Here is a 27,816-nt window from a genome sequence, read left to right as displayed (position 1 = left end):
TCAGAATGTATTTGACCTATATACACTCTACTTGTAAACAATATGTATAGTAGGTATAAATCATTTAAATACCTACAAAAGTAACTAAGGAAATGATATATATCTTTAATTTAGGTTTACGTGAACCCAATGTTTAATATTTGAAATTTCATGATATTTACCTATATAAACCCTACTGTAAAACAATGAGCTTACTTTATAGATCCTTGTAAACTTACTTTATGTATCTTTATAACATTGTATACTCAATAAACTTCTTTTGACAAGGAAAATAAAATAAGAAATATGTTTTTTGCCTTATTATCTACCTTAAATCATATTGCTAATTACGTTTTGTATGTTTGTAGCCTAAATACTCAAATTTGCACTTAAAACTGTCATTTTGTAACTTTTGGAAATGGCAGTAAAAACTTGGCGGTGCCAGTAAATTTTGGGTGTTGTGTCAGTAAATTTCTGGTAGGTTGGCAACACTGATGTAAACCCTAATAATGAACTTCTCTTATTTGCTCTTTTTGGTACACTAAATACACCATTGAAAGTGTTTTATTGTATCTGTTTTAAAAGTGTAAAAAATACCCCTTGATTTTGCTAGAAATCTTTTGAGCTGATAACTTCCAGTGTTCTCTGACTGTGCACAAGGAGAGGGGTGGAGATTGGGAGGGGTTATGGAGATGAAGAGGGGGGACGAGATGAGGAGAGGTTACGGAAATGAGAAGGGGTTATGGAGATGAGAAGGGATTATGGAGATGAGAAGGGGTTATGGAGATGAGAAGGGGTTATGGAGATGAGAAGGGGTTAAGGAGACGAGAAGGGGTTATGGAGATGAATAGGGGTTATGGAGATGAGAAGGGGTTAAGAAGATGAGAAGGGGTCACGGAGATGAGAAGGGGTTACGGAGATGAGGAGGGGTTACGGAGATGAGGGGGGTTACGGAGATGAGGATGGGTTATGGAGGTGAGGAGAGGTTACAAAGATGAGGATGGGTTATGGAGATGCGGAGGGGTTACGGAGATGAGGAGGGGTTACGGAGATGAGAAGGTGTTACGGAGATGAGGAGGGGTTACAGGGATGAGAAGGGGTTACGGAGATGAGGAAGGGTTACGGAGATGAGAAGGGGTTACAGAGTAAAAGAGGGGTTACAGACATGGGGAGGGGTTACGGAGAAGAGGGGGGTTACGGAGATGAGAATGGGTTATGGAAGTGAGGAGGGGTTACAGATATGTGGGTGGGTTATAGAGGTGAGGAGGGGTTATGGAGATGAGAGGAGATTGTGCAGATGAGGAGGGGGAAGGAGATGAAGAAGGGTTATGGAGATGGGAAGGAGGGAAGAGATGAGGAGGGGTTATGGAGATGAGGTGGGGGGAGAAGATGAAGAAGGGTTGTGGAGATGAGGGGATGAGGAGGGGATAACAAACGATTAGGGAGATGAGGAGAAGGAAGGAGATGAGGAAGGATTAAAGAGTTGGAGAGGGGCAATGATGAGGAGGAGATGAACAGGGGTTATGGAAATAAGGACAGGGGAGGAGATGAGGAGGGGTGGGGGAATGAGGAGAGTTGTGGAGTTGAGGAGGGGGAAGGAGATGAAGGAGGGGGGTGGAAAGGAAAGGAGGTGCGTTATGGAGATGGGGGGGGGGGGGGGTTAGTAGATACTATTTAATGCTGGACAATAAATAACATAATAAATACACATAAATGTATGCACACACATAAGTGTTCCTACATAGTTAATAATATATATTAAAATGTATTAAATGTAGCCCAAACTTGCATATAGACATGATTGATTGCAAACATGACAATGTAAAATTAATTCAAAGTTCTTCAAGGTAGTCTCCTAGTAGACGCATGGTAGCTGTGACAATACACGATATATAGCTCTACACACGTTTCATGAATAACTTCCACTCATCAGGAGCAAATGCGATATAGGTCTGTCTGTAATAAAATATAAATACCAAATCATGTTGTAACTAAAATAACAAGAAGGGGGGGGGGGCACAACCTAATCCCAACACTCTTACCTAAAGTAAGCTACAGTATTCAACAACATGGGTAGTATTAGTAGCTGGAGGCACTATGGGAACATCATCCCCGGAAACTGAGGTGGCGGTGACTGCGGCAACACAGCGGTGAAGAGAAAACAAGACATACCTATATCGCATTTGCTCCTGATGAGTGGAAGTTATCCACGAAACATGCGTTGAGCTATATATCGATGTATTGTCACAGCTACCATGCGTCTACTATGAGACTACCTTGAAGAAATTTGAATCAATTTTACATTATCATGTGTGCAATCAATCATGTCTATATGCAAGTTTGGGCTACATTTTAAACATTTTAATATATATTATTTACTATGTAGGAACACTTACAGTCAGGTCCATAAATATTGGGACGTCAACACAATTCTAATCTTTTCGGCTCTATACACCACCACAATGAATTTGAAATGAAACGAACAAGATGTGCTTTAACTGCAGACTTTCAGCTTTAATTTGAGGGTATTTACATCCAAATCAGGTGAACGGTGTAGGAATTACAACAGTTTCTATATGTGCCTCCCACTTTTTAAGGGACCAAAAGTAATGGGACAGATTAACAATCATCCATCAAACTTTTACTTTTTAATACTTGGTTGCAAATCCTTTGCAGTCAATTACAGCCTGAAGTCTGGAACGCATAGACATTACCAGACGCTGGGTTTCATCCCTGGTGATGCTCTGCCAGGCCTCTACTGCAACTGTCTTCAGTTCCTGCTTGCTTTTTGGGCATTTTCCCTTCAGTTTTGTCTTCAGCAAGTGAAATGCATGCTCAATCAGATTCAGGTCAGGTGATTGACTTGGGCATTGCATAACATTCCACTTCTTTCCCTTAAAAAAACTGTTTGGTTACTTTCGCAGTATGCTTTGGGTCATTGTCCATCTGCGCTGTGAACCGCCGTCCAATGAGTTCTGAAGCATTTTGCTGAATATGAGCAGATAATATTGCCCGAAACACTTCAGAATTCATCCTGCTGCTTTTGTCAGCAGTCACATCATCAATAAATACAAGAGAACCAGTTCCATTGGCAGCCATACATGCCCACGCCATGACACTACCACCACCATGCTTCACTGATGAGGTGGTATGTTTTGGATCATGAGCAGTTCCTTTCCTTCTCCATACTCTTCTCTTCCCATCACTCTGGTACAAGTTGATCTTGGTCTCATCTGTTCATAGGATGTTGTTCCAGAACTGTGAAGGCTTTTTTAGATGTTGTTTGGCAAACTCTAATCTAAGCCTTCCTGTTTTTGAGGCTCACCAATGGTTTACATCTTGTGGTGAACCCTCTGTATTCACTCTGGTGAAGTCTTCTCTTGATTGTTGACTTTGACACACATACACCTACCTCCTGGAGAGTGTTCTTGATCTGGCCAACTGTTGTGAAGTGTGTTTTCTTCACCAGGTAAAGAATTATTCGGTCATCCACCACAGTTGTTTTCCGTGGTCTTCCGGGTCTTTTGGTGTTGCTGAGCTCACCAGTGTGTTCTTTCTTTTTAAAAATGTTCCAAACAGTTGAATTGGTTACACCTAATGTTTTTGATATCTCTCTGATGAGTTTGTTTTGTTTTTTCAGCCTAATGATGGCTTGCTTCCCTGATAGTGACAGCTCTTTGATCTCATATTGAGAGTTGACAGCAACAGATTCCAAATGCAAATAGCACACTTGAAATGAACTCTGGACCTTTTATCTGCTCCTTGTAAATGGGATAATGAGGGAATAACACACACCTGGCCATGGAACAGCTGAGCAGCCAATTGTCCCATTACTTTTGGTCCCTTAAAAAATGGGAGGCACATATACAAACTGTTGTAATTACTACACCGTTCACCTGATTTGGATGTAAATACCCTCACATTAAAGCTGAAAGTCTGCAGTTAAAGCACATCTTGTTTGTTTCATTTCAAATCCATTGTGGTGGTGTATAGAGCCAAAAGATTAGAATTGTGTTGATGTCCCAATATTTAAGGACCTGACTGTATGTGTATACATTTATATGTATTTATTACATGTTATTTACTGTCCCGCATACATCCATGTGCACCATTAAATAGTATCTACTAACACATTCGTTTGGTTCTGGTGTTGTGCTTCATATAAAGTCCCACCATTCCCCCTTCCCCTCTTTTTTCTATAATTTATCAGAAGTTAAGTAGGAATGGCTGACAACACATGCTTTGGAAATCATACTAAAGAGTAAGGTACTATATTTCTGACAAATCAAAACAAATTTTTCTGTACTGTCTAGAGTTTTGAAAAAAGGAATATATGTAGCTATACGATATAGAAAAGGAATAAAGGAAATTGTGATGGAATAAATATCTTTATAAAAGTTAGCAAATCCAATAAGATATAATTGGGATGATAATGTAATACTGTATATGGAATAAATTTTATACTCTAGTGTGGTGTGGGTTAGTTGCGCAGAGTAGTTAAGCTCATCACTTCCACAATAGTGACATCATTTTTCTTTACTTGCAGCATATTAAAAGGATAAAACATAGGGAAATATACATGTATTGCAGATATGTATGAAATATATCTGTGTCCCCATTGATGAAATGTCCCATCACTTAATGCCCCCCCGACAGAGACCCAGGCAGCAATAAAAACCTGACAGAGGCTCTAACATCTGTTGTACTCACCACGACCTTCAGCTTCTTCTTCACACCATCTGAGACAGCCTGTCCGGCCGCCTTCACTTCAATGTCATGATAGCCCAAAGTCAGAGGAACAATGATATAGGGTATAGCCAGAGATGAGGCGGCCTTTACAGTCACAAACTGGCGATATTTACTCTTGGCAGTGGAGAGACTGCAGAATTCTTCATTGTAACTCCACTCCACACGTACCTAAGCCAGACAGAAAATATATACATAAATACAAAAAGCACATGAGCTTAAAGCTGAAGTTTAATCTGCTTATATGATATGCCTTCCCTTCCTTATATGATATGCTGCTCCCCCCTAACCCAACCCAACCCTACCCAACCCAACCCTCGACATTATTGAAAAAATTGTATTTTCATTAAATACCTTATTGTACACATAATGATGTAATTACTGGATATCTGTGCATCTCTATACAATGCAGGCAGATCGTGACTGGTGGGAGGGGCTGTACATAGCTTCCCGCAAACAGCAGACCACACTAGGCAATGCCCATATGTGATTCTGAGCATCCACAATTGGAAGAACTGAAATTGAATGAATGAAAGCAGGCCAGGGACAGTCAGGCTGGGGAGGAAAGCGCAAGATGATGATAGATGTCGTCCAGCCAGGAAATGAGGCGGGCTCTATCTGATTTGCTGCAGCTTCTAATGCACATTGTGAGAAGCTCACTGCGTGCAGTGAAATCAGAGTAAGCAATTTTAGTACAGGAGAGGAACATGTGCTACTGTGCAAGAAGGAAGGGAAGGCTGGCGTTTATCTTTAACATGACCTTCAGGAACCCGTTGTGCACATTTTCTTGTTTGTATGTTTTTTAAAAGTATAGAGGTCTATTTATAAAGAAAATGTTGCTGTGCAAGTGTCTGAAGAACTCACTGGTCTGGAATGGATTTTAAGGGGAACTAGAACATTCAGCCCGGCAGACCGCAAAGGGGAAGGGATGAGTGAGCGGCCCCCTCCCTCCTGAACCATACCAGGCCACATGCCCTCAACATGGGGAGGGGCACTTTACTGGAGGGGGGGACCCCCTTAGCATAGTACCTTGTCTTCATGTTGATGGGGACAAGGTCCTCTTCCCACAAACCTGGCCCTGTGGTTGTAGGGGTGCAGGATGTAGCTCATCAGAATCTGAAAGCTCCCATTAAGACAGGGGCCCCCCAGATCCTGGCCCCCTTCCCCAATGTGAATGAGTAGAGTTCCCCTACTCATTCATCAAAACAATGTCAAAAGCGAATAAAAACACAAACACAGCCCTTGATTTCAAAAACAAAAATTATAAGTAAACATGCCCCCCCATGTAAATACATTGTCATCAACATGGGCACAAGGTGCTTTGCCGGGGGGGTCCCCCCCCCATTTTGTGGCCTGGTAAGGTTTGGGGGGGGCACTCACTTGTCCCCTCCTTTCCCTTGCCTGCCGCTGCATGCTCGGATATAGGTCTGGTGTAAATTATAGGGGGGGGACCCCACACGTTTTTTTAAGAATCTGTTATCGATTTTGGCGTGGGGTCCTCCCCTAAAACCCATACCAGACCCAAAGGCCCTGGAATGGATCAGTGGGGGACCCTCCACTCTGGGTTTTGCAGCAGGGTTTGCTTATATTTGTTAGGAAGCCAGCAGTGCCGGCTACTTAACAGCTGATGCCTCATCCCTGCTGTTGACAGCAAAGATGGGTCACTGGTTGTTAAGACGCTGATGAGTTTCAGGTCCTAACAACCAACACAAATCGCATTTTGAAAATAGTTCCAAAAAGAACACAGATATGATTTTGATGCATTTCCATCGAAGTCTATGGACCACAAAATCGCACTGCATCGCACCAAAATTGACCCTTTTCAAAATCGCATTGCAGCTGCACTGCATAAATATGTGAATTGGCTCCACAGAAACTCATGTTTTTCACTTGTTGTGGTATTCCATGTGTTCTGGAATGCATCAGAAATCACACCAGTGTGAACAAGGGCTTATATCCTTTGTGGCTTCTGAAGAACATATTTAAAGGGACACTAAACTCTGGTTTAAAAAGAAAAAAAAATATTCAAGTATACAGTATATTATTTGTTAAGGATCACAGCTGGCCATACTCTATACGAGCCCTTCTCAACCTTTTAACCCCAGAGGAACCCCTAAAATAAATTTTAGAAATCGAGGAACCCACACTAAAGCTAATTCATTAGGGGTCTATGGGAAATATGCCTCTTATATTACTGGTCAGTAGGAAGAATGCCAACATTACAGTGGTGGTCAGAATTCCACTATTGCAGAAAGATAAAAAGATACATTGGCTTCATGCTGTTGACTTTGTAAAGTGGTGATGGCCCAGGAACTATGTAGGCACCAACAGATGGGAGGTCTACTAACCATAGATCAAGGAACCCCTAGCAAACTCTTGAGGAACCCTAAATGAAAATGTCTGCTGTATACGATCTGATTGTACAATCTTCTTTAGACTAATCAAAGCTATAAAACAAACCTAACCAATTCAGTTAGTATCAAATAAGACAGACCCTTGCACTACATCGTTCATGGTGGATTTGATATGGCACAAAAAGATTGTATCATGGACAACCTATCTTTAAAATTGTAATAGTAAAATCATATACGTAAATAATATTATTATGTCCTACTATATAGTTTACTAGTTACCAATTCATTATGTCATGCTATCACTTGGGCTTAGCTTGCAAGAAATGTGTACTAGTAAACTGATTTACTTACTTTGAGATCACTGTTGCCATAGTTGTAGAGAATAGCTCTTATCTCAACTTGTTCATTCCTGACCACAGCATATGGAAGTCGGAGATCAATGAAGAAGGACAGCTGGACCGTGATATCATGTGGCTTAGATATACAGATTCCTGCCAATGAAAACACAGAAACGTAAATTCTAAATCGGAAACCTCTTACACAAGAAAAAAAAAAAAACATCTCCATCCTCAATCATATCCATCCTACATGTAAAAACACCAATCCCATCATAAATTACACCAATCCTACATAAGGAAACACCATCCCCATCTTAAATTATAACCATCCTACATAATGAAACAACATCCACATCAGAAATCAAAGCTATTCCACATGAAAAAACACCATCCATCCTAAATTACACCATCATACATAAGGAAACCCCATTGCATCCCAAATCACACCTATTCTACATTAGTAGACAACATCCTATCATAAACCACATCCATACTACATGAGGAAACACCATCTCATTCTAAATCATACCCATCCTACATAAGAAAACACCATCCGATCCTAAATCATACCCATCCTACAAGAAGAAGCACAATCCAATCCTAAATCACACCCATCCTACATGAGGAAACACCATATCCACCCAAAATCACACCCTCCATGAGGAAACACCATCCTATCCTAAATCACACCCATCCTACAAAAGAAAACACTGTCTGATCCTAAATCACAGCCATCCTACATGAAGAAGCACAATCCTATCCTAAATCACACCCATCAGGGATGATGTAACTTCTGTGCATATGTGCAGGAATTACATCATCAGTGGCTACTCAATGGATGAATGGGACAATGGCAGACCCAGAAACAGCAGAAGAAAAGATGGTGGCTGCCAGGGGCAGGCTTGGAGTAGGGCACACGTAAATGGGGAAATGTGCCATATTGTGCAAGTATCCTACGCGGACTTGCACATTATGACAACACCCAGTACACGGGATTAATTCCTCTTTCCAAGGAAATATGGTTGGTCTTTTATCTGCTCAGTTCTTCTCTTTTGAGAATAATATCTATTTTGTGGCTAAAATGTTTTCTATAAATTAATTATTACGTTCACAAACACGTGTTGCATCCAGAGTCAAGGGCTCTGTTGAAGGTCACAATTCAGTTCTATATTCTGAAACATAAGGAGATGTACAGTACATAATTTTGAAATGTGTCCTGCAATGTTTTTTGGATTTATTTCAAGTGTTTCCTAAATTATTGAGTATTTTTATTCAACATTTTCTTTTAAAAAAAAATTATTGTGCCCTTCAGCATCAGGGGTGAGCGGGTTTTTGTTCATCCCAAAAATCCAGCTTGATTCTGAAGGCATACAGCTGGTGTCACCTTGGTACTATCTAAACGGTTTGTGATGTCAGAGTGACAGCTTTTGAGGATGGAAATAACTTTTTATTTTACATCTTCAATATTATTTTCAAAAATTGTGATAGCGCTAAAACATCTTCTATATGGGATATAAAAGCTTACCTTTGTTTTCAGACAAACTCACAGCCAAAACCTCCCATGTAGTGATTGAATCTTTTAAGAAGAGGCTGAGACTCTTGGTTGAAACCCTGTTTTAGAAGAAATATTTATTTAGAACATTTTTTTCTCCCAAAGGAGAAATATAGGGAAAATTTTCTCTCAAAGTTGAAATATAACAGAACACAGCTTAAAAAAGTGGAGAAACCCAACAATAACATCAATTAATTTTTCATAGTGGTAATGTTATCAGCTTTGTGAACTACAGAACACACACCCCCACCCCCACCCCATCAGGTTATAGAGATGAGGCGTTTTGTAGCCCTAACACAATTTCCTGATAGGATAAAACCATAGAAGAAGTCTAATGCGGCATATCAGCCCTTAGAATTGGTGGCTGCCTTTTTTCTTTTTGTGATCCTACAACCCCTGGCAAAAAATATGGAATCACCAGTCCCTGAGGATGTTCCTTCACTTGTTTATTGTTGTAGAAAAAAAGCAGATCGCAGACATGGCCAAAATCTAAAAGCATTTCAAATGGCAACTTTCTGGCTTTAAGAAACACTAAAAGAAATAAAGAAAAATAATTGTGGTGGCCAGTAACAGTTAGATTTATAGAACAAGCACAGGGAATAAATTATGGAATCGCTCAATTCTGAGGAAAAAATTATGGAATCACCCTGTAAATTTTCATTACAAACACTAACACCTGCATCAGATTAAATCTGCTTGTTAGTATGTAGGTAAAGAGGGTAAATCATCACGCAGTGTTGCACAAGATGTTGATTGTTCACAGTCGGCTGTGTCTAAAACATGGACCAAATACAAACAACATGGGAAGGTGGTTAAAGGCAAGCATACTGGTAGACCAAGTAAGACATCAAAGCGTCAAGACAGAAAACTTAAAGCAATATGCCTTGAAAACAGAAAATGTACAACAAAACAAATGGGGAACAAATGGGAGGAAACTGGAGTCAACATCTGTGACCGGACTGTAAGAAACCGCCTAAAGGAAATGGGATTTACATACAGAAAAGCTAAAAGAAAGCCATCTCTAACACCTAAACACAAAAAAACAAGGTTACAATGGGCTAAGGAAAGGCAATCGTGGACTGTGGATGATTGGATGAAAGTCATATTCAGTGATGAATCTCAAATCTGCATTGGGAAGGTGATGCTGGAACTTTTGTTTGGTGCCGTTCCAATGAGATTTATGCAGACGACTGTCTGAAGAAAACATGCAAATTTCCACAGTCAATTATGATATGGGGCTGCATGTCAGGTAAAGGCACTGGGGAGATGGCTGTCATTAAATCTTTAATAAATGCACAGGTTTACATTGAAATTTTGGACACTTTTCTTATCCCATCTATTGAAAGGATGTTTGGGGATGATGAAATCATTTATAAGATGATAATGCATCTTGCCATAGAGCAAAAACTGTGAAAAAATTAATTGAAGAAAGACACATAAGGTCAAAGTCATGGCCTGCAAATAGTTCGGATCTCAATCCAATTGAAAATCTATGGTGGAAGTTAAAGAAAATGGTCCATGACAAGGCTCCAACCTGCAAAGATGATTTGGCAACAGCAATCAGAGAAGGCTGGAGCCAGATTGATGAAGAGTACTGTTTATCACTCATTAAGTCAACGCCTCAGAGACTGCAAGCAGTTATAAAAACCAGAGGTGGTGCAACAAAGTACTAGTGATGTGTTGGAGTGTTATTTTGTTTGTTTGTTTTTCATGATTCCATAATTTTTTCCTCAGAATTGAGTGATTCCATAATTTATTCCCCGTGCTTGTTCTATAAATCTAACTGTTACTGGCCACCACAATTATTTTTCTTGATTTCTTTTAGTGTTTCTTAAAGCCAGAAAGTTGCCATTTGAAATGCTTTTAGATTTTGGCCATGTCTGTGATCTGCTTTTTTTCTACAACAATAAACAACTGAAGGAACATCCTCAGGGACTGGTGATTCCATAATTTTTGCCAGGGGTTGTAGTAGTAATAAACATCATTTCATATGGTGGCAGCACTCACTCACCTAACTGTATCAATGGGGGAGCAGAGTTGTCACCCCAGAAGAGGAATGGTATTAAGACTACAGAACCTCTTCCTCCCCTGTCTTCGTTATATCAAGTGGGAGGTGGTTCTGTAGTCCACCGAGAGAATTGGGCAGCATTTGTGAAACTGATAGCTGAAAACAGTGAGCACAGGCAGAGGGGCTGCCCTAAGAGAAAAGACACATGACACCGTGGGCTGGAAAGTAGGAAAGGGGTTAAGAATGGGTGAGGAATAATTTAAGAATATGACTTAAGGAGTAGAGTGGGGAGGTGGTTATAACCTAGGGTGACCTTGAGGAGGAGCAAACAGCGAGGAGAGCAATCTGGCCCACCTGTCCGCCGCCTTCGTAAAGGCCCGTACACACGATCTGACTTTCCGATGGGAAATGTTGGATGTCAGGCTGTTGGCGGAAAATCCGACCTTGTGTACGCTCCATCGGACAATTGTTGTTGGACTTTCTGCCATCAAATGTTGGCTAGCATGTTTTTAAATTAGCGGCCAACAAATGTCTGTTGTCGGATTTTCCGATCATGTGTACACAAGTCCGTCAGACAAAAGTCCAACGTACAAACACGCATGCTTGGAAGCAAGGACGAGCCAGAAGCGGTCGGTCTTGTAAACTAGCGTTTGTAATGGAGAATTAACATTCGTGACGCGGCAAATTATGAAATCTCCAAATGCAGTGCACATTCTCTTTAATGGGATAATAATGAAGCTGCTTTGCTGGTGACACTGATGGAATTATTGCAAACAAATTTTCAAAGGCTTTTTTTTTCTAGTGATATCAAGAATAATATTATTATGTTTTTAGTTTTTTTTTTTTTTAATTTGTGCAAGTTACCACAACACCATTATCCCGCAGTTTTTAAGATCAAAGATACAATTGGTGTCCCTTGTCAATTTTACATTGTATTTTTTAAAATGTAACTGCTACTCCCAAACTGTCATTTGAAGTAAAACAAATAGCCAAGTATTATTCTACACAATTTTTTTACTGTGCATTAAAAAAAAAAAAAATTAGACATGCTGCTAATAGTACTTAACCAAAAAGTGCATTCTATGCATCCAAAAATATAGAAAATATAACAAATCAAATCATTATTCAACCAAAAAAATAATGTCAAAGCAATAACTCCAAGGCCAATAATAAATAACACGTTATCTCCTCCGATTCCGCAACATGTCTTGTTGACGAACGGCCGTTCAGAAACTAACTGAAAAGCGTGAACTGAAAAGCGCTAAATTAAAAAACGCAATAAGAAAAGTACGTAACAACACTCACCAAACTTCTACTAACACGAAATTAGCAGAAGGAGCCCAAAGGGTGGCGCTAAAGAGCTGAAAAACCACGTAGTATGTCAGTACGTTCATAATTGTTGGCCATCATTTGTGTGGCTGTCTGTACACAAGACAAGTTTGAGCCAACACCCTTCGGACAAAATTCTATGGTTTTGTTGGCCAACAATCTGATCGTGTGTACAAGGCATTACAGTGTGGTTATGGCTATGCTTAGAAGTGCATATGTTTGGGGAATTGAGGTATAGGAAGAGGATTGGGGACTTGTGGGGTATGTTGTAATTTTGTTACAGTATTGGCTGGTCCTTGATGGTGCCAAAAAAAAATGTTGGTAATGTTTATAAGGGTGGTTTAACTTTAATGTTCACATAAATGTAGCACCCTCTACCTTAGGTAGGTAGGTGCTAGAGTAATGGGTTTGTTTTTGTACTGTCAGCGCAGGTAAATTTAGGCAGTCCTATGCTAAGGTGACCAGATTTTTTAAATCAAATCCGGGGACATTTTTATTTTTTTTTATTGGCAAATGGTAAACTATTTTATAAGCATATTTTCCTCAAATGATATATGCAGTGTATGTGGTATGTGTTTATGGAATGATTGTACGTTATTTCTCACATTTCATCAATGAGATAAGAAAAAAAAAATACTTACAATTTTTTGGGATATGACTACCAAATGTTATGAAGATAAGATAGAGAAAAAACTTGGAGGGAGGGATGGGGTGCGCTACCTGTGCGTGTGGCCAAAAAGTGGATGTGTACAGCAAGTGGGCGTGGTCAGCAAGTGGAGGTTTCTTCATGGCGTACAATGGTGATCAGTATGTCCTGGCCTCTGTATACCAATAAAAAAGCCAACAAATGCAGCACAACCCTACACGTCATCTATACAATTCTACAAATGGACTTATAAGTGCAATGGTAAAACCTATAAAATAATATCCAGTGCAAAACAACCAATTTATTGCAACATAGTAGTGATGGTGTCACCCCCTCTGCAAAAATACTTGAGAAATTGCAGAGCTTCAATGTGAAAACAATGGTGAAACCCCCTATATATGATCATAATAAAATGTACAATTGATGTACATATTTTACATTTTATTATAATCATATATAGGGGGTTTCACCATTATTTGCACATTGCAGCTCTGCAATATTTCTTACCTTTTGCAGAGAGGGTGACACCATCACTAGTATGTTCTAATACACTGGTTGATTTGCATCTCTGTTATTATTATTGAATGTAGGGGATTTCACCATTATTTGCACATTGAAGCTCTGCAATTTCTCAAATATTTTTGCAGAGGGGTGACACCATCACTACTATATTGCAATACATTAGTTGATTTTTACTGGATATTCATTTGTAGGTTTTATCATTGCACTTATAAGTCCATCTGTGACACTGCCTCCCACCTGTCCAGCTGCCTCCCACCTGTGACACTGCCTCACACTTGTCCAGCTGCCCCTCACCTGAGACATTGCCTCTAACCTGTGATACTGCCCCCTCACCTTTCCCGCTATCCCCACCTGTTCCGCTGTTCTCATTCCATGACACTTCCCCCTCCAGTCCTGCTGTCCCCCTCCTGTCCTGCTGCCCCACCTTTGTCCCTCTGACCTCCTCCCATGACACTTTCCCCTCCAGTTCCGCAGCCCTCCGCCTGTCCCGATGCCCCCATTTCATCCAGCTACCCCCTCCTGTCACAATGCCCCCCTCCTGTCACACTGCTCTTCTCCTGTGACTATCCCCCCTCCTGTCTCACTTCCCCCTCCTATCCCACTGCCCCCCATCTGTCCCACTACTCCCTTCCTGTCCCACTTCCTCCCTCCTGTGGTAGTAGGAGAAGGGACTGAAGGAGAAAATGGGATGGAGGAGATGGGACCGGAGGACCAGGATTTGGACCAAGGGACATTTGACTGGAGTAAGAGTACATGGGATGGAGTAGATGTGACTGCAGGAGGAGGATGTGGAAGGGAGGAGATGGGACTGGAGTAGGAGTACATGGGATGGAGGAGATGGGACTGCAGGAGGAGGAGGACATGGGATGGAGGAGATGGGACTGGAGAAGGATTTGGGATGGAGGAGATGCAACTAGAGTAGGAGTACATGGGATGCAGGCGATAGGACTGCAGGAGGAGGAGGATGTGCGATGGAGATGATAGAACTGGAAGAGGAGGATGTGGGATGGAGGAGATGGGACTGAAGTAGGAGTACACGGCATGGAGGAGATGGAACTGGAGGAGGAATGAGATGGAGGAGATGGGACTGGAGGAGGAGGAGGGTGTGGGCTGGAGATGATGGGACTGAAGTAGGAGTACATGGGATGGAGGAGATGGGACTGGAGGAGGAGGACATGGAATGGAGGAGATGGGAATGGGGGAGGATGTGGGATGGAGAAGATGGGACTGGAGAAGGAGCACATGGGATGGAGGAGATGGGACTGCAGAAGAAGGAGGATGTGGGATGGAAGAGATAGGACTGGAGAAGGAGGAGGATGTGGGATAGAGGAGATGGGACTGGAGTAGGAGTACATGGGATGGAGGAGATGGGATTGCAGGAGGACAAAGAGGACATGGGATGGAGAAGAAGGAGGACGTGGGATGGCCAGTCGGCGGATTCGTTAGGACAACCAGTGGGGAATGTTGGCAGTCAGGCCCGGGGAGGCCCAGGCCTAAAGCTGTGTAAGGGACCCCACAATTTCTGATGGCTGCCCTGTGTGTTGGTACTACAAAATAAAAATAATGTTCACCGCCACATAAACCTTGTCACATGCAGAGTTAAAGTCCCCGACTGCTCCAGGGCTTCCAAAGGCCAAGTCACCAGCAACTTAGCCATCTCTTTCACAAGCAGTCCATCACTCTTGCTCCTTCACACTCCCTTACAGACAGGTAATGGCCGTTTCCTGTTCCTTTTCTGGACTCATATGCTGATGGGTTAACCCCTTCAGGACCAAAGTCCCTGTAATCAGGGTTTGGATCTTCTTTTCTACCTCAAATGTCTCTCCGAACTTCCGAATTCTGGGTTCTCTATTAAGGACTTACCAATCCAGAGACTACTGAAAATCAATCGTCTCCAACCAGACTATTCCAGAACCCCTCATCTTGCATGGGTTAGAACCCCTGTGTTAGGACCTGGATCACCTGCTGGTGGCACTGTGGTTCTCTGGGCGGAGGGTTGTAATTCCAGTGTCCATCAGTGGGTGTCTCCCAGAAGCCAGCTGACCCCAGTAACAGTTTCCACCTGATGCTGGCTGCTGGGAAGGTATTTAGATCCTCCCCTTTTAGTGCATTTTTGCTCCAGTGTTTTGCTTTTCTTGCTGCCAGATGCGGTTTGCCTTAGATCCTGCTCTTGCTCCTGTCCTATACTCTGTATCCTGCTGCCTTGTACCTGCTTTTCCTTGTTCCTGATCTTAGTTTTGGTTCCCCCTTCTCATCTGCTTCCTGCATCTCCAGTTTTCTTTGCTTTTATGTGTTCCTCATTTTGTATATATTGCATATAGGTAGTTGTTAGTTATGGTTTCTGTTTGTTAGTTATTAGTCAGGTATTCTGTCATTGGGTTTTTAGTTCATGTTATTTTTTGTTTGCTGTGTGTTGGTTTTTCAATGGTTTTAGTTTCACTGTGAATAAATCGCGTTTCCATGCAGATCTGGCCATCTCTGCTGCTGATTCCTGACATAACACTGGAGCAAAAAGACACAAAAGGGAAGGACCTAAGTAGCCTCCCAGCCCGGATACCTGCCGGTGGACAATGGAATGACAAGCTTCCGCTAAGAAAACCACAGTGCCACCAGCAGGTGATCCAAGTCCTGATACCCTGAGTGCTCAACAAGGTCTTCAAACCACTCCCCTTAAAGGGACCACAAAAGCATTCTGTAAACCATTCTGTACACCACACTGGGTGGTGCTTTCAAGGACCTGCTCTCAAACAGATACTGTATAGCAAAAGGCTTTTAAGGAAAAGTTCATTGTTAGGATTTCCTTTAACCTTTTACTTGCCAACATATTGAATGCAAATAAAAAGCCAATGCTTTACTAAGTATATACAACCATTTGATATAACAGCCTTATGAATATATCCCAAGGACCTTCACTCACCCATTAGCATCTGGTGCTTCATTCATTGTCTCTATCTTCCAGAAAAAGCTTTCTACGAATTCCGACCTGGAGATTATGTCAGCATCATCAATGTAATCAAGGTCCGCATCACCTGAAAAAAAAAAAAAAAACACAGATTTTACAACTATTATTATTAGTTATTTATTAGAGAAATGATTGACCCTACTGTCTGGTGCAAGCTCTAGAAATATCTAAGGTGAGTCTACTAGGACCAGCATCACCAACATACTGGTGTCACTACCCTTGGCACAAAGCAAAGCATCACAACTGCAGCATACAAGCACCTCCATCCACTGACTATTGCAGCATAAGGGGGTTGGGGGGGGGCAGTTGGGGAGTGTGTATTGTTACTGCCTCCCCAACCACACGTCGAAATGAGGCCATACTCATCTAAGAGGCAGCTATTACTCATTGCTCAAGGAACCCCTAGAAACCACTGAAGGAACCCTAGTTGAGAAAAGCTCACATATTGTATATCAGCTGATTTTATTTTCACTGATCATAGCAGTGCTGATATTATGTGTACCCAGAGATGGACAAAAAGTGGATAAGACTAATTGGATGGGAAAATCGAGGTTCAGGTCCACATCCCTTGTACAACATGTAAAAGAAAAGTTTCCTCAAAAAGCAGGAATTTAAAGGACCATGAACATTCAAAAAGTACGGTAATGTTTAGTAAGAAGTATAAATTTTATTGGTTAACATCATATCACAGAAAAAAGCTAAAACACATGATGACACTGAAGTACACATGAAATTGAAACATAAAAAGTGGAAGAGGCCCAAACCAACTTCCAGACAGACAGGTAAATCCAACGTGTTTCGACTTGTGAAGTAAGGGTCTTCTTCAGGGAAAAAGGGGAAAGGGATGAAAGACTTCCGGATAAATACGAACAATCTCATGTGTTTGAAGCTGTGAGAACTGTAGATCAACTGTTCAAGGCAAGAAAGAACAAACAAGGATGTCCACATGAAGAAACCAGCAGAATGTCAGGTAAGATGCAAAGTCCTCCCGTGTGCCACCAGAATATCGCCCAAAAAGGAGTATAAGGGGCAGACCAGGGGTAAAGTGAACGGGAAGGTAAAAGGAACAAGGAGGAATGCACTGGCTCAAAGGTAGGAAGGATAACCAAAAGACACTCCTTAATTGACTATAGTATCATCTTTAACCACGGTATAGACCTATCAATGTTGTTTTTAAGGAGGACTTTGCATCTTACCTGACATTCTGCTGGTTTCTTCATATGGACATCCTTGTTTGTTCTTTCTTGCCTTGAGTAGTTGATCTCCAGTTCTCACAGCGTCAAGCACATGAGATTGTTCATATTTATTGTATATGGAAGTTTTTCAGCCTTTCCCTTTTTACCCTGTAGAAGACCCTTACTTCACATGTCGAAACGCATTGGATTTTACCTGTCTGTCTGACAGTTGGTTTGGGCCTCTTCCACCTGTTTATGTTTCCATTTCATGTGTACTTCAGTGTCATCTTGTGTTTTAGCTTTTTTCTTTGAGATGATGTTAACCAATAAAATTTATACTTCTTATTAAACATTACTTTTTGAGTGTTCATGGTCCTTTAAAGTCCCGCTTTTTGAGGAAACTTTTCTTTTACATGTGTACCCAGAGAAGCCACCTCTCCCCCTCTGTTGCCTATATGCACAGGCCTATAGTTCCTAATGGTAAATCCAGCCTTCAATGAAGAAAGGCCAGGAGGTCCAGTTCAGGTCTTGGCTGTTGCAAAAAAGGAGATATCTGCTTGTTGAGGTCACAGACAGTGTTATAGACCTAGTGAAGGATTAAATACTGCCTCACTTAATCCAGAGTAGAGAAAAAAATATATATAGTATATTGAGGTCAATAACGTAATTTCATAGTATATTTCCTACATTTAAAACTTTTATATATGTTTCACTATAATTAGAGCCCAACTGAAGCCACAAAAATAGTCCAGTAGACAGCAGAGAGTGAACACGCTGTCCAGTGCACTTTACCTGACTAGGTCACCCACACCCTCTCAAGGAAGCTTGTTATGAGGTCTGTGGCCATTATTCAGCTATGCCAGCAGAGAACAACAGAAAAAGAGGGCAGAATGTTAATTTATACCAGCCATTCCCAACCAGCGTTCTATAGAACCCTAGGATTCCTCCAGAGGTTACTAGGGGTTTTTTTGAGCTGTGGCTGGTTGACCTCCCATCTGATGATGCCTGCATAGTTCCAAGGCCAATGCTACTTGGCAAAACCAACAGTATGACCCAATTATCTTTTTAGCTGTCCGTAAGGGTGGCATTTTGACCACCACTGTAAGAATTTAATTCTTCCTACTGAGCCCCAAAGTAAGGGGCATTTTCCCCACTGACTCCCAATTAATTGGTTTTAGCAGGGGATCATTAAGACCTCAAAATTATTTCAAGGGTTCCTCTTGGTTGGGAAGGTTGAGAAAAGCTGATTTATAGTAAGAAAAAAAAAAAAAGGCATAATCGGTTAAAAATGATACCGGTGATACAGCACTACAGGCTACAGCACTACACTACAGGCCAGATACATTTTCCATGAATGTTTTGTAATAGATTCATTCCTATGTTTGTCAGCTCCATCTAGTGGCCAAAGTGTGATGCAGTTTTCTGAAATATCTCAATGAGAAATGCTATCGTATTTTGACATCTAGATGGAACTAATGATCATAGGAACTAATCTATTACAGAAAATATGGGGAAATTTGGTCCAGCCTGCATGAATGTGTGTGGTATTCATCCAACAAATGTTTTATAAATATATCTTATGGTGATAAAAGGAAGTTCTAATTTCTCTGTATAGTGTCACCTTACTTCTTTCAAGTGTGTTTTTTACGCTCTCGGATTCTCTTATCTTCTCAATGTGTCTGCAGCAGTCCAGGAAGGCGGTAATGCACTTTTCTCCATCTGCAATGTTTCTAGAACGCCGCTCGCAGCTGATCTTCATCGGTAAAGTTCTCATGCCATCTTCACAGCACGTCTTCTCAAGACCTTCATAGGCCGATGCTGCAAAAATAGACAAGGAAAAGATGTTACAGTAAACGTTTTAATGTCAAGATCTCCTGTGTTACTTGATCCGTGCTCTATTCATGGTGTTAACAATCTGGAAGAACATATTCCAAGAGCCCAACTTTCAACTTTCGCCTCCGGTCATCAACCAACCACCCTTCCTTGTCCCTGAAGGACCCCAAGCAGCATGTTTTGCTTTTTTTTACACATACCCTTTTCTTTTACTTCTTTGCCTGTTGTCTGGGTGTTCCTCTGATGATGCAGAGAGTAATACTGTCATAATGACGTAAAGCTCTCTGCATCAATACACCGTAAATGAAGGAAACCTTAGGAAGGAGTCCCACGTTAGAGGAGGTACTATGGGGGACAGCTCCAAATTGAAGGTGAGTATTGCGTTTTTTAATTTATTTCATATTTGAGGAAAGTGGAAAAATATCGCTGGACCTGTAGGGTTATCACTGGTATTGCTATCTTAAAGTATTGATGTTGATGTAAACTATCTGGTTGCTGGGCAGGCAGCTTCCATACCCAAGAGGATCCCAACAGTCTCCTTGGCTTTGCTTTGTAGCAAGAGATATACAAATGAACCGCCCCTGAATCCCTCTTACTCCACTGCGCCAAAGAGAAGTGAAAAGCTTATAAAAAATGTGTAAATGAATACAAAATGTGTGTACATACAAAATGTACAGTGAAAAAAAGCTGCCACTTAAATAAATAAATTCATGAATTTGTTCAAAATCCCCAAACTATACCTCTCACATGTGTACAGATAGAGATAGTGGCGCTAGTATAAATTGTGTGAATTATTGAGTCAAAGCTACATGATGCCTATAAACCTCTAATTATACATACAAAAATTAATAACATGGAAAATAATTTTTTTAGTTATCAACACCCAGTGAAAAGTGTCACTATAGATAATAAATTGCAAGAAGCAAATGCGTATATAATCAAGGTTAACAGTTGTTTTTCAATCTTCTTGTGATAAATCTTCTACTCTTCCACCACACCACCGTGATAGTGACACCACTCCCTATGAAGAGCGCACTCACCAGATTGTATAGCCTCCCACTCTCGTGTTCGGCAAAACAGCAATTGAACCAAAAAAGTTTCACTTGCAGTCATCCATATTTTTAATATTAATGGGATCAGATTGTGGTTCAGTCATGGTTTGTCCTATGTAGCTGTATGATAGTATCATGACTAGTATATATAGCTTATATTTTAACTAGATACATTTATTATCTCCTGTTGAAACGTTTATTTTAATTTAATAATAAATAACCTTGATTTATTCACTTTTATTGGTTGCTTTTCCACATTATTACTGTAATTAGTGGTGGATTATAAGTTTGGATATGTCATAGATGATAATACTGGACGTAGCATTCTAACAATACACCATTAATATGTTTGTGATCCCACAATTCATTCAGTCTTTGTACCGTGCTTCGCGGTCATGGGGACACGATGTGTGCGCATGTGCAGAGCAGGAGGTCATATGACTGATGATGATCACATGATTGAGCAGAGGTAGTATATAAGGATTGATGGACCGTCCATGTAGCCAATCCCATTTGAAGAAGTCTTTTCGACGAAACATGTCTGAGACGTGGTTACACGGCATTCCATCGCACTGACATTAGATGCTGACATCTGAGGAGGACTACACCAATCGGATTGCTGGGCCTTAGAAGGTTGGGTGAGAGATACACCAGTTCACACTTCAGGTCTGCTGTGACCGCGGTGCACCGTTGGATCACTGATCCTGTTGCTTGCTGTGCTTGCTGTGGATTTGCTAAAAGGCTTTTTTGTTTTAGTTTAAAAGTGAGTGTAACCATTTAAGTGTGTTTGGAGTGATTTTAATAAATCTGTCAAAATGGTATCACGCTATGTGGAGCACTTTATTCATTTATTTTTCACATATGGAGCTGGCTTAATTGGATTCACGGTTCATCACATGCAACCCAGGTGTGGTTCAATTGCTGTTTTGCCAAACACGAGAGTGGGAGGCTATACAATCTGGTGAGTGCGTTCTTCAGAGGGAGTGATGTCACTATCACGGTGGTGTGGTGGAAGAGTAGAAGATTTATCACAAGAAGATTGAAAAACAACTGTTAAGCTTGATTATATACGCATTTACTTCTTGCAATTTATTATCTTTAGTGACACTTTTCACTGGGTGTTGATAACTAAAAAATTTATTTTCCATGTTATTAATTTTTGTATGTATAATTAGAGGATCATAGGCATCATGTAGCTTTGACTCATTAATGCACACAATTTATACTAGCGCCACTATCTCTATCTGTACACATGTGAGAGGTATAGTTTTGGGATTTTGAACAAAGTCTCTTTGGCTTGTAGTGTAATGTAACAAAGTTGAAATTGAAGCTCCTCACCACTACTAAGAGGTTCAGATACAACTTTATTCCGATAAAAGTCAGGGGTACAATCCAAAAAAGCTAACCCTTTTTGGTGGTCCAAAAGCACCCCATTCATCAGGGCTTGATTGACAACAAGCAAGCTGCTGAAAAACCTATGCTTAAAATTCACACTGGAAAAGAATACCATTGCAGGTTCAGTTTACTTTCGGTTTACTTTTGGTTGGTTTGAACTGTTGTCAATCAAGCCCTGATGAAGGTGTGCTCTTCGACCCCCAAAATGCATTAACAATCTTTTTTGGATTCTACCCTTTATCAGAATAAAGTTGTATTTCGACTTCTTAGTAGTGATGTGGTGCTTCAATTGAAATTTTTGTTTTTATTTTATACAACGGCTAAGGAAACATTTTATTATAAAAATACTGCCCCAAATTTGGGTTTAAATTCTCCTAAAATTTTCTGGCAATTTGTATTTAATTTCTAGGAAAAAAAGCTTCATGCACCCCTGAAATACATATACTGTATATACATGTAATACATATACAGTATATACACGTGTACACATATACTGTACATATACTGTAAAAACTTTGACCTGCAAAAATATTTGTAACTCCAGGTACCCCTGCGAGAAACAATAGCCAGTTCTCTGACCTCCAGGAGTAAAGTCAAGGACCAGCCCCTAGCCTGCTCATTTTGCAATAAACAAACAGAAAAACACTAATGAGATTGTTAATGTGATTTTCTGTTCTGTGAACATATTCACCCTTAGACTGTATGTGTACATTTAAAAAAAAATTGTGGTTGGGGTGCTCCAAGGGGAGGGCAAAAATCAGGGTTGACCATCCTGATCCTGTGCCAACAGACTTTTAGAACTGCTTTTCTCGCCATACAAGTCAGTAGGAATGCAAAACCAGCTCTAAGTAGCTTGATGCCTGGAAGGAAGTAACTGAAAGTGCACCTGCCAATGACCTCTAAATGATCTCAGATGTGAGGTAACACCTCAAATGGGAGCTGAAAGTACCTGAAAGTATCCTGTGTTTCCCTGTCAGCACATGTTCTTACACAGAACTGAAAGGGTCAACACTACAGCCTCACATCCCTTATTGGAGGACCCAGTCTGAGGTTTCAATCAGACAAAAGGTAGCTGCAAAGCACAGAGCCTCGGCTGTGCCATTTAGCTAACTCATAGTGCTTTGGTAGTCCTTTGTCATGTTTTGAATGGTTTATTTGTAAAACAAACATTTTATACGTAGAGCAACAGAAAAAAAATATAGAACATCAGTTTAAAAATGCATAAACCTTCAATAAACAATTAAAATAAACCTGACCAAAAACCAAGTTTTACCTTTAGAGTTTTTTGTTTGAATTAATAATGCTGTGTCACGTCGTCTGCGCTTTAATCTTCCTTGGCACAAAGGTTCTGAAGGAAAAGAAAATTTGGTAAAAAGGTTAAAAGTATACTCCAAAAAAATATAGAAGGGCACAGGTGTCTTATCCTAAGACTGATTCTTTATCATAGATTGTATCACTCCGCAAATCCCTTCATTGTCAGTATCCCTGCTAGCTATAACTCTCTCTCTGTAGCTTGTATCTCAATAGATGCGCCCATTTTAATTTAGGAAAATCGTATTCTAAACAGGTACAATCCTGGTCATATACAGTAGAATTACTCTTGTAATGATCTGTTGTGGTTTAGGAAATTTCCATACCAACACAAATTATTTTGCTGCACACCATGTTATACTTGGATGGCACTGTGTAGAAAATTTCAGACTGCTCCACATAGTTCTGAGCTGTATTGATACTAAAGTAGTACTAGTTTCTGGAAAGTTTTATAAATAATTACCCAAAATGTGTACTTACTGAAAACAGATAGCAGAAGAGAGAATGGATTTTTAAGTTGCTTTGGAGCCTTAAAGCAGAACTTAAAGAAACATTCCAGGTGTGGCATTTTTTACATCTAGCTTGGATCAATGTATGTATGCATATAGCATACTTGTGGGATCCCTCTAGAATCTGGAAACCATAGTAAACACTATTCCAGTGATCCCCGCTAGCTTTTGGATCCTATGCCAAGCGGCTGCCCTGCTGCCTAGTGATATCACTGCCCTGCCCATTCAAACCATTTTCTGAATAGTATAGTAGATATAATGTATATACACTATATTACCAAAAGTATTGGGACACCTGCCTTTACACACATATGAACTTTAATGGTATCCTAGTCTTAGTCCGTAGGGTTCAATATTGAGTTGGCCCACCCTTTAATGCTATAACAGCTTCAACTCTTCTGGAAGGCTGTCCACATGGTTTAGGAGTATGTCTATGGGAATGTTTGACCACTCTACCAGAAGTGCATTTGTGAGGTCAGGCACTGATGTGGATGAGAAGGCCTGGCTCACAGTCTCTGCTCTAATTCATCCCAAAGGTGTTCTATCGGGTTGAGGTCAGGACTCAGGCCAGTCAAGTTCCTTCACCCCAAACCTTCTCATCCATGTCTTTATGGACCTTGCTTTGTGCACTGGTGCGCAGTCACGTTGAAACAGGAAGGGGCCATCCCCAAATTGTTCCCACAAAGTTGGAAGCATGAACATCCAAAATGTCTTGGTATGCTGATGCCTTATGCACCCTTCACTGGAACTAAGGGGCCAAGCCCAGCCCCTGAAAAACAACCTCACACCATAATCCCCCCTCCACCAAATGATTAGGACTAGTGCACAAAGCAAGGTCCATAAAGACATGAATAAGCAAGTTTGGGTTTGAGGAACTTGACTGGTCTTCTAAGAGTTCTGACCTCAACCCGAGAAACACCTTTGGGATGAATTAGAGTGGAGACTGTGAGCCAGTCCTTCTCATCCAACATCAGTGCCTGACCTCACAAACTTATGGTAGAATGGTCAAACATTCCCATAGACACACTCCTAAGCCTTGTGGACAGCCTTCCCAGAAGAGTTGAAGCTGTTATAGCTGCAAAGGGTGGGCCAACTCAATATTGAACCCTACGGAGTAAGACTGGGGTGCCATTAAAGTTCATGTGCGTGTAAAGGCAGGCATCCCAATACTTCCTGACATACGAGTAAGGATCAGCTTCAACCTACATGTCTCCACCAACTAATCACTCCCCCTGCCACATTTCACCCCACACCCTTAGTCATTGGAGGTCTGAATGGTGCCATCCCCAGCAGCTGACCTCTTGTGTTCACAATGCAGCAAGGAACCCAGATCCCATTGCAGATCACTGGAGTAGCGGTGTTTACTACAGTGATTTCCAGCTTGTAGAGGGATCCTACAGGTATGGTATACACATAGTTACATTGGTCCAAGCTGGACCAATATACAATAATTATTTAATCTTCCTATCCTATACAGCTGAGGATGGTGTCATCTTAGCCTCCATTTGGATCTGTAGTTGACATGGTGCTGTAAATGTGATCAGCTATGACACCAGCCACTTGAGGGCTTGAAAGTTTGGTTGGGAGCTGAAATAAGAACACTGGCAGTTCTAGCAGTTATGACCAGGGTATGCATTGAATACAGCTGTTTTGGTAAACAGCTAAATTAGTGGGTTTCACTGCACTTTAAAGTATAACTGCGCTTTACACATACAGTGTATTGCATTCACCAATTTAACAATTTACTGTGTCCTCCAAAGAACCATGGGGAAATTCCATTTGCAGCACAATGGCTTGGATGTGTTGGCATCCATCATTGCCACCACTAGAGGGAGCTGTTTGTAGACCAGGGCCCTCTATATTGAGCTAAACGAGGAGGATATACTCAGAGTCAGATAGCTTCAGACAGTGTTACTGCAACAAGTAATTCTCCTTAGTTTAGGTAACCTATAATATTGATACTTTGCTCAGAGGTGGTTGAGGCTAGCATAAACTTTATAGTGAAACTTCACTCTCTCAATCAACACTGAATTATTATTATTATTATTATTATACAGGTTTTATATAGCGCCAACAGTTTGCGCAGCGCTTTACAACACTGAATATTTTCAATATTTATGTTGCTAGCATTAATAAATAGATAGGAAGGTATAATATATATACTTGTTTTAAATTTTTTTTTTTTTAACATTTCTTCAGTTACTTCCGGGTTTCCATGCATAGGAAAATTATGTCATTCATCCCAGGAGTCTTCAGGAGAGGAGGAGGAGCTTACCCAGCTAAGCACACCCACCTACCTGCATGCCTGAGCTAAGGGGAGATAGATTCTAGGAAGTAAATGCTACATGATGGATTGGGGGAGTTTGCTTTGAATATTAAAAATGAATTAAGAAGTCTTTTTGGTTTAGTGCTCAGATGCAGTGAAGTTCAACTTTAAATTAGCTACTAGCTTGTATCAGAGCAAGGGTATGCTGCAGTTTGAAAATAATCAAATGATGTATTATCTTCACCTGATCTCTGAGGGGTGGAACCATGGAAACTGTTGCCCAATGCCATTCCGGCATCATAAAACACTCCTGCAGCATCAGCACCACCTCCTGCAGTGCAGCCAGTGTCATATTTCTCCACTGAATCCCATACCTAATACAGAAGAGACAAAGTTTTCAACATCAGAGTGTGCATTATCAAAATCTAAATCATTATCAACAAGTCTGTCACTATTGCTCCAATCATTATATCATCAGTACGGTTTCCATCATCATCATTATCATCAATAGTTTTCTCATTCTCAAAGACATTGTTTTTTCCATCATTATCGTTACAACGTTTTCCATCAACATTGACATACTCTTTATCACCATCTTCGTTATCAATACCATTAACATCCGAATCCTCGTCATCATACTCCCCTAACCACCCTTGGTATGCACAAACCTTTTGTAACTTTTTATAAGGATCGTATTGCATGGTGAACCTCGCTTGCCATCATCATCATTACCTTCACTGTCTTCATTTCATTACACCCACTGTTATCTAATCCTCCATCATAAACATCACTTTCATCATCACCCTCATCATCACCACCACCATTACACCATTATCTAGCTTCAACCGTCATCGTCATACGCTTGTTCATCACCAGCATCACCATCATTTGCCTGTCCAACCTCATCATCAACGTCATCACAACCCTCTTCCCTATCACTACAACCATTATCATCAAACACTCATCATCCTCATCACTTTCATAATCACTTCATCTTTATTACTATCTCTGCCACCATTACTAATTTTTTCATCGATATCAACTCCATCACCTTCATCACCGTCTTCATCATTACTATTGCCCCCATCAATCTTTTTATCATCCTTACTATCATCAACACCCTCATCCTCATCACTGCCCCATCAAACCCTTCCTCAGAACCATCAGTCAGTGAGCCATGTCTTTTGGCTGCGTTTCCCTAGAAAATACACTAGCCCCAAAAGTCTTTATCATCGTCATTACCACTATCAACAGAAACCATAATATGTCTTCGACAGGTTTCTCTTCCGTATCATCATCATCATCATCATCCCCAATATCATCCCCTTCTTTTTCCTTCTCTTCTTCATTACTCCTAATAATTGTTCTCAGCATCATTATATCTATCATCAGCCTGCTCATCACTGATAAATCTCCTTCACAATCAATATCGTCTACTCCAGTGTTTTTCAACTCCAGTCCTCAATGCGCCCCAACAGGTCATGTTTTCAGGATTTCCCTGAGATGAAACAGCTGTGGAAATTACTAAGGCAGTGAACCTGATCAAATCATCTGTGCATAATAATGGAAAGCCTGAAAACATGACCTGTTGGGGCGCCTTGAGGACTGGAGTTGAGAAACAATGGTCTACTCAGTCACCACAACCATCATTATCAACCATTATCTTCATCCTTATTGTCAACGCTCTATTTTTCTCCTTTACTTCATCAAAAATCATCTTACACCCTTATCATTCCTCTTCTATTCTTTCTTCTCACTACTCATTTCAGTATGACTGTTATTACCATCTTTAACACCACCGTCATCATCACAATTATAGGCACTTTCATTCATTATCAC

At 40.7% G+C, this 27,816-nt stretch overlaps 1 protein-coding gene across 1 annotated transcript in view; it reads right to left on the bottom strand.

Annotated features, from left to right (window-relative positions):
* Positions 1 to 27,816, bottom strand: part of LOC141133434 (venom factor-like) — a 164,019-nt gene that overhangs the window by 80,397 nt on the left and 55,806 nt on the right. Inside the window, exons 15-21 of the mRNA XM_073622821.1 lie at positions 26,222 to 26,351; positions 23,165 to 23,239; positions 19,238 to 19,429; positions 16,392 to 16,503; positions 8,943 to 9,028; positions 7,431 to 7,570; positions 4,690 to 4,896 (exon numbers count right to left, since the gene is read on the bottom strand). Coding sequence (XP_073478922.1) covers positions 4,690 to 4,896; positions 7,431 to 7,570; positions 8,943 to 9,028; positions 16,392 to 16,503; positions 19,238 to 19,429; positions 23,165 to 23,239; positions 26,222 to 26,351 — 942 coding nt within the window. The remainder of the gene's footprint in view (positions 1 to 4,689; positions 4,897 to 7,430; positions 7,571 to 8,942; positions 9,029 to 16,391; positions 16,504 to 19,237; positions 19,430 to 23,164; positions 23,240 to 26,221; positions 26,352 to 27,816) is intronic.

This window comes from Aquarana catesbeiana, linkage group LG03 (genome assembly GCF_042186555.1).
Source record: "Aquarana catesbeiana isolate 2022-GZ linkage group LG03, ASM4218655v1, whole genome shotgun sequence".
NCBI classification, from domain to species: Eukaryota; Metazoa; Chordata; class Amphibia; order Anura; family Ranidae; genus Aquarana; species Aquarana catesbeiana.
Note: the sequence above shows the minus strand (reverse complement) of the source record. Positions and strands in the feature narration are given on the sequence as shown.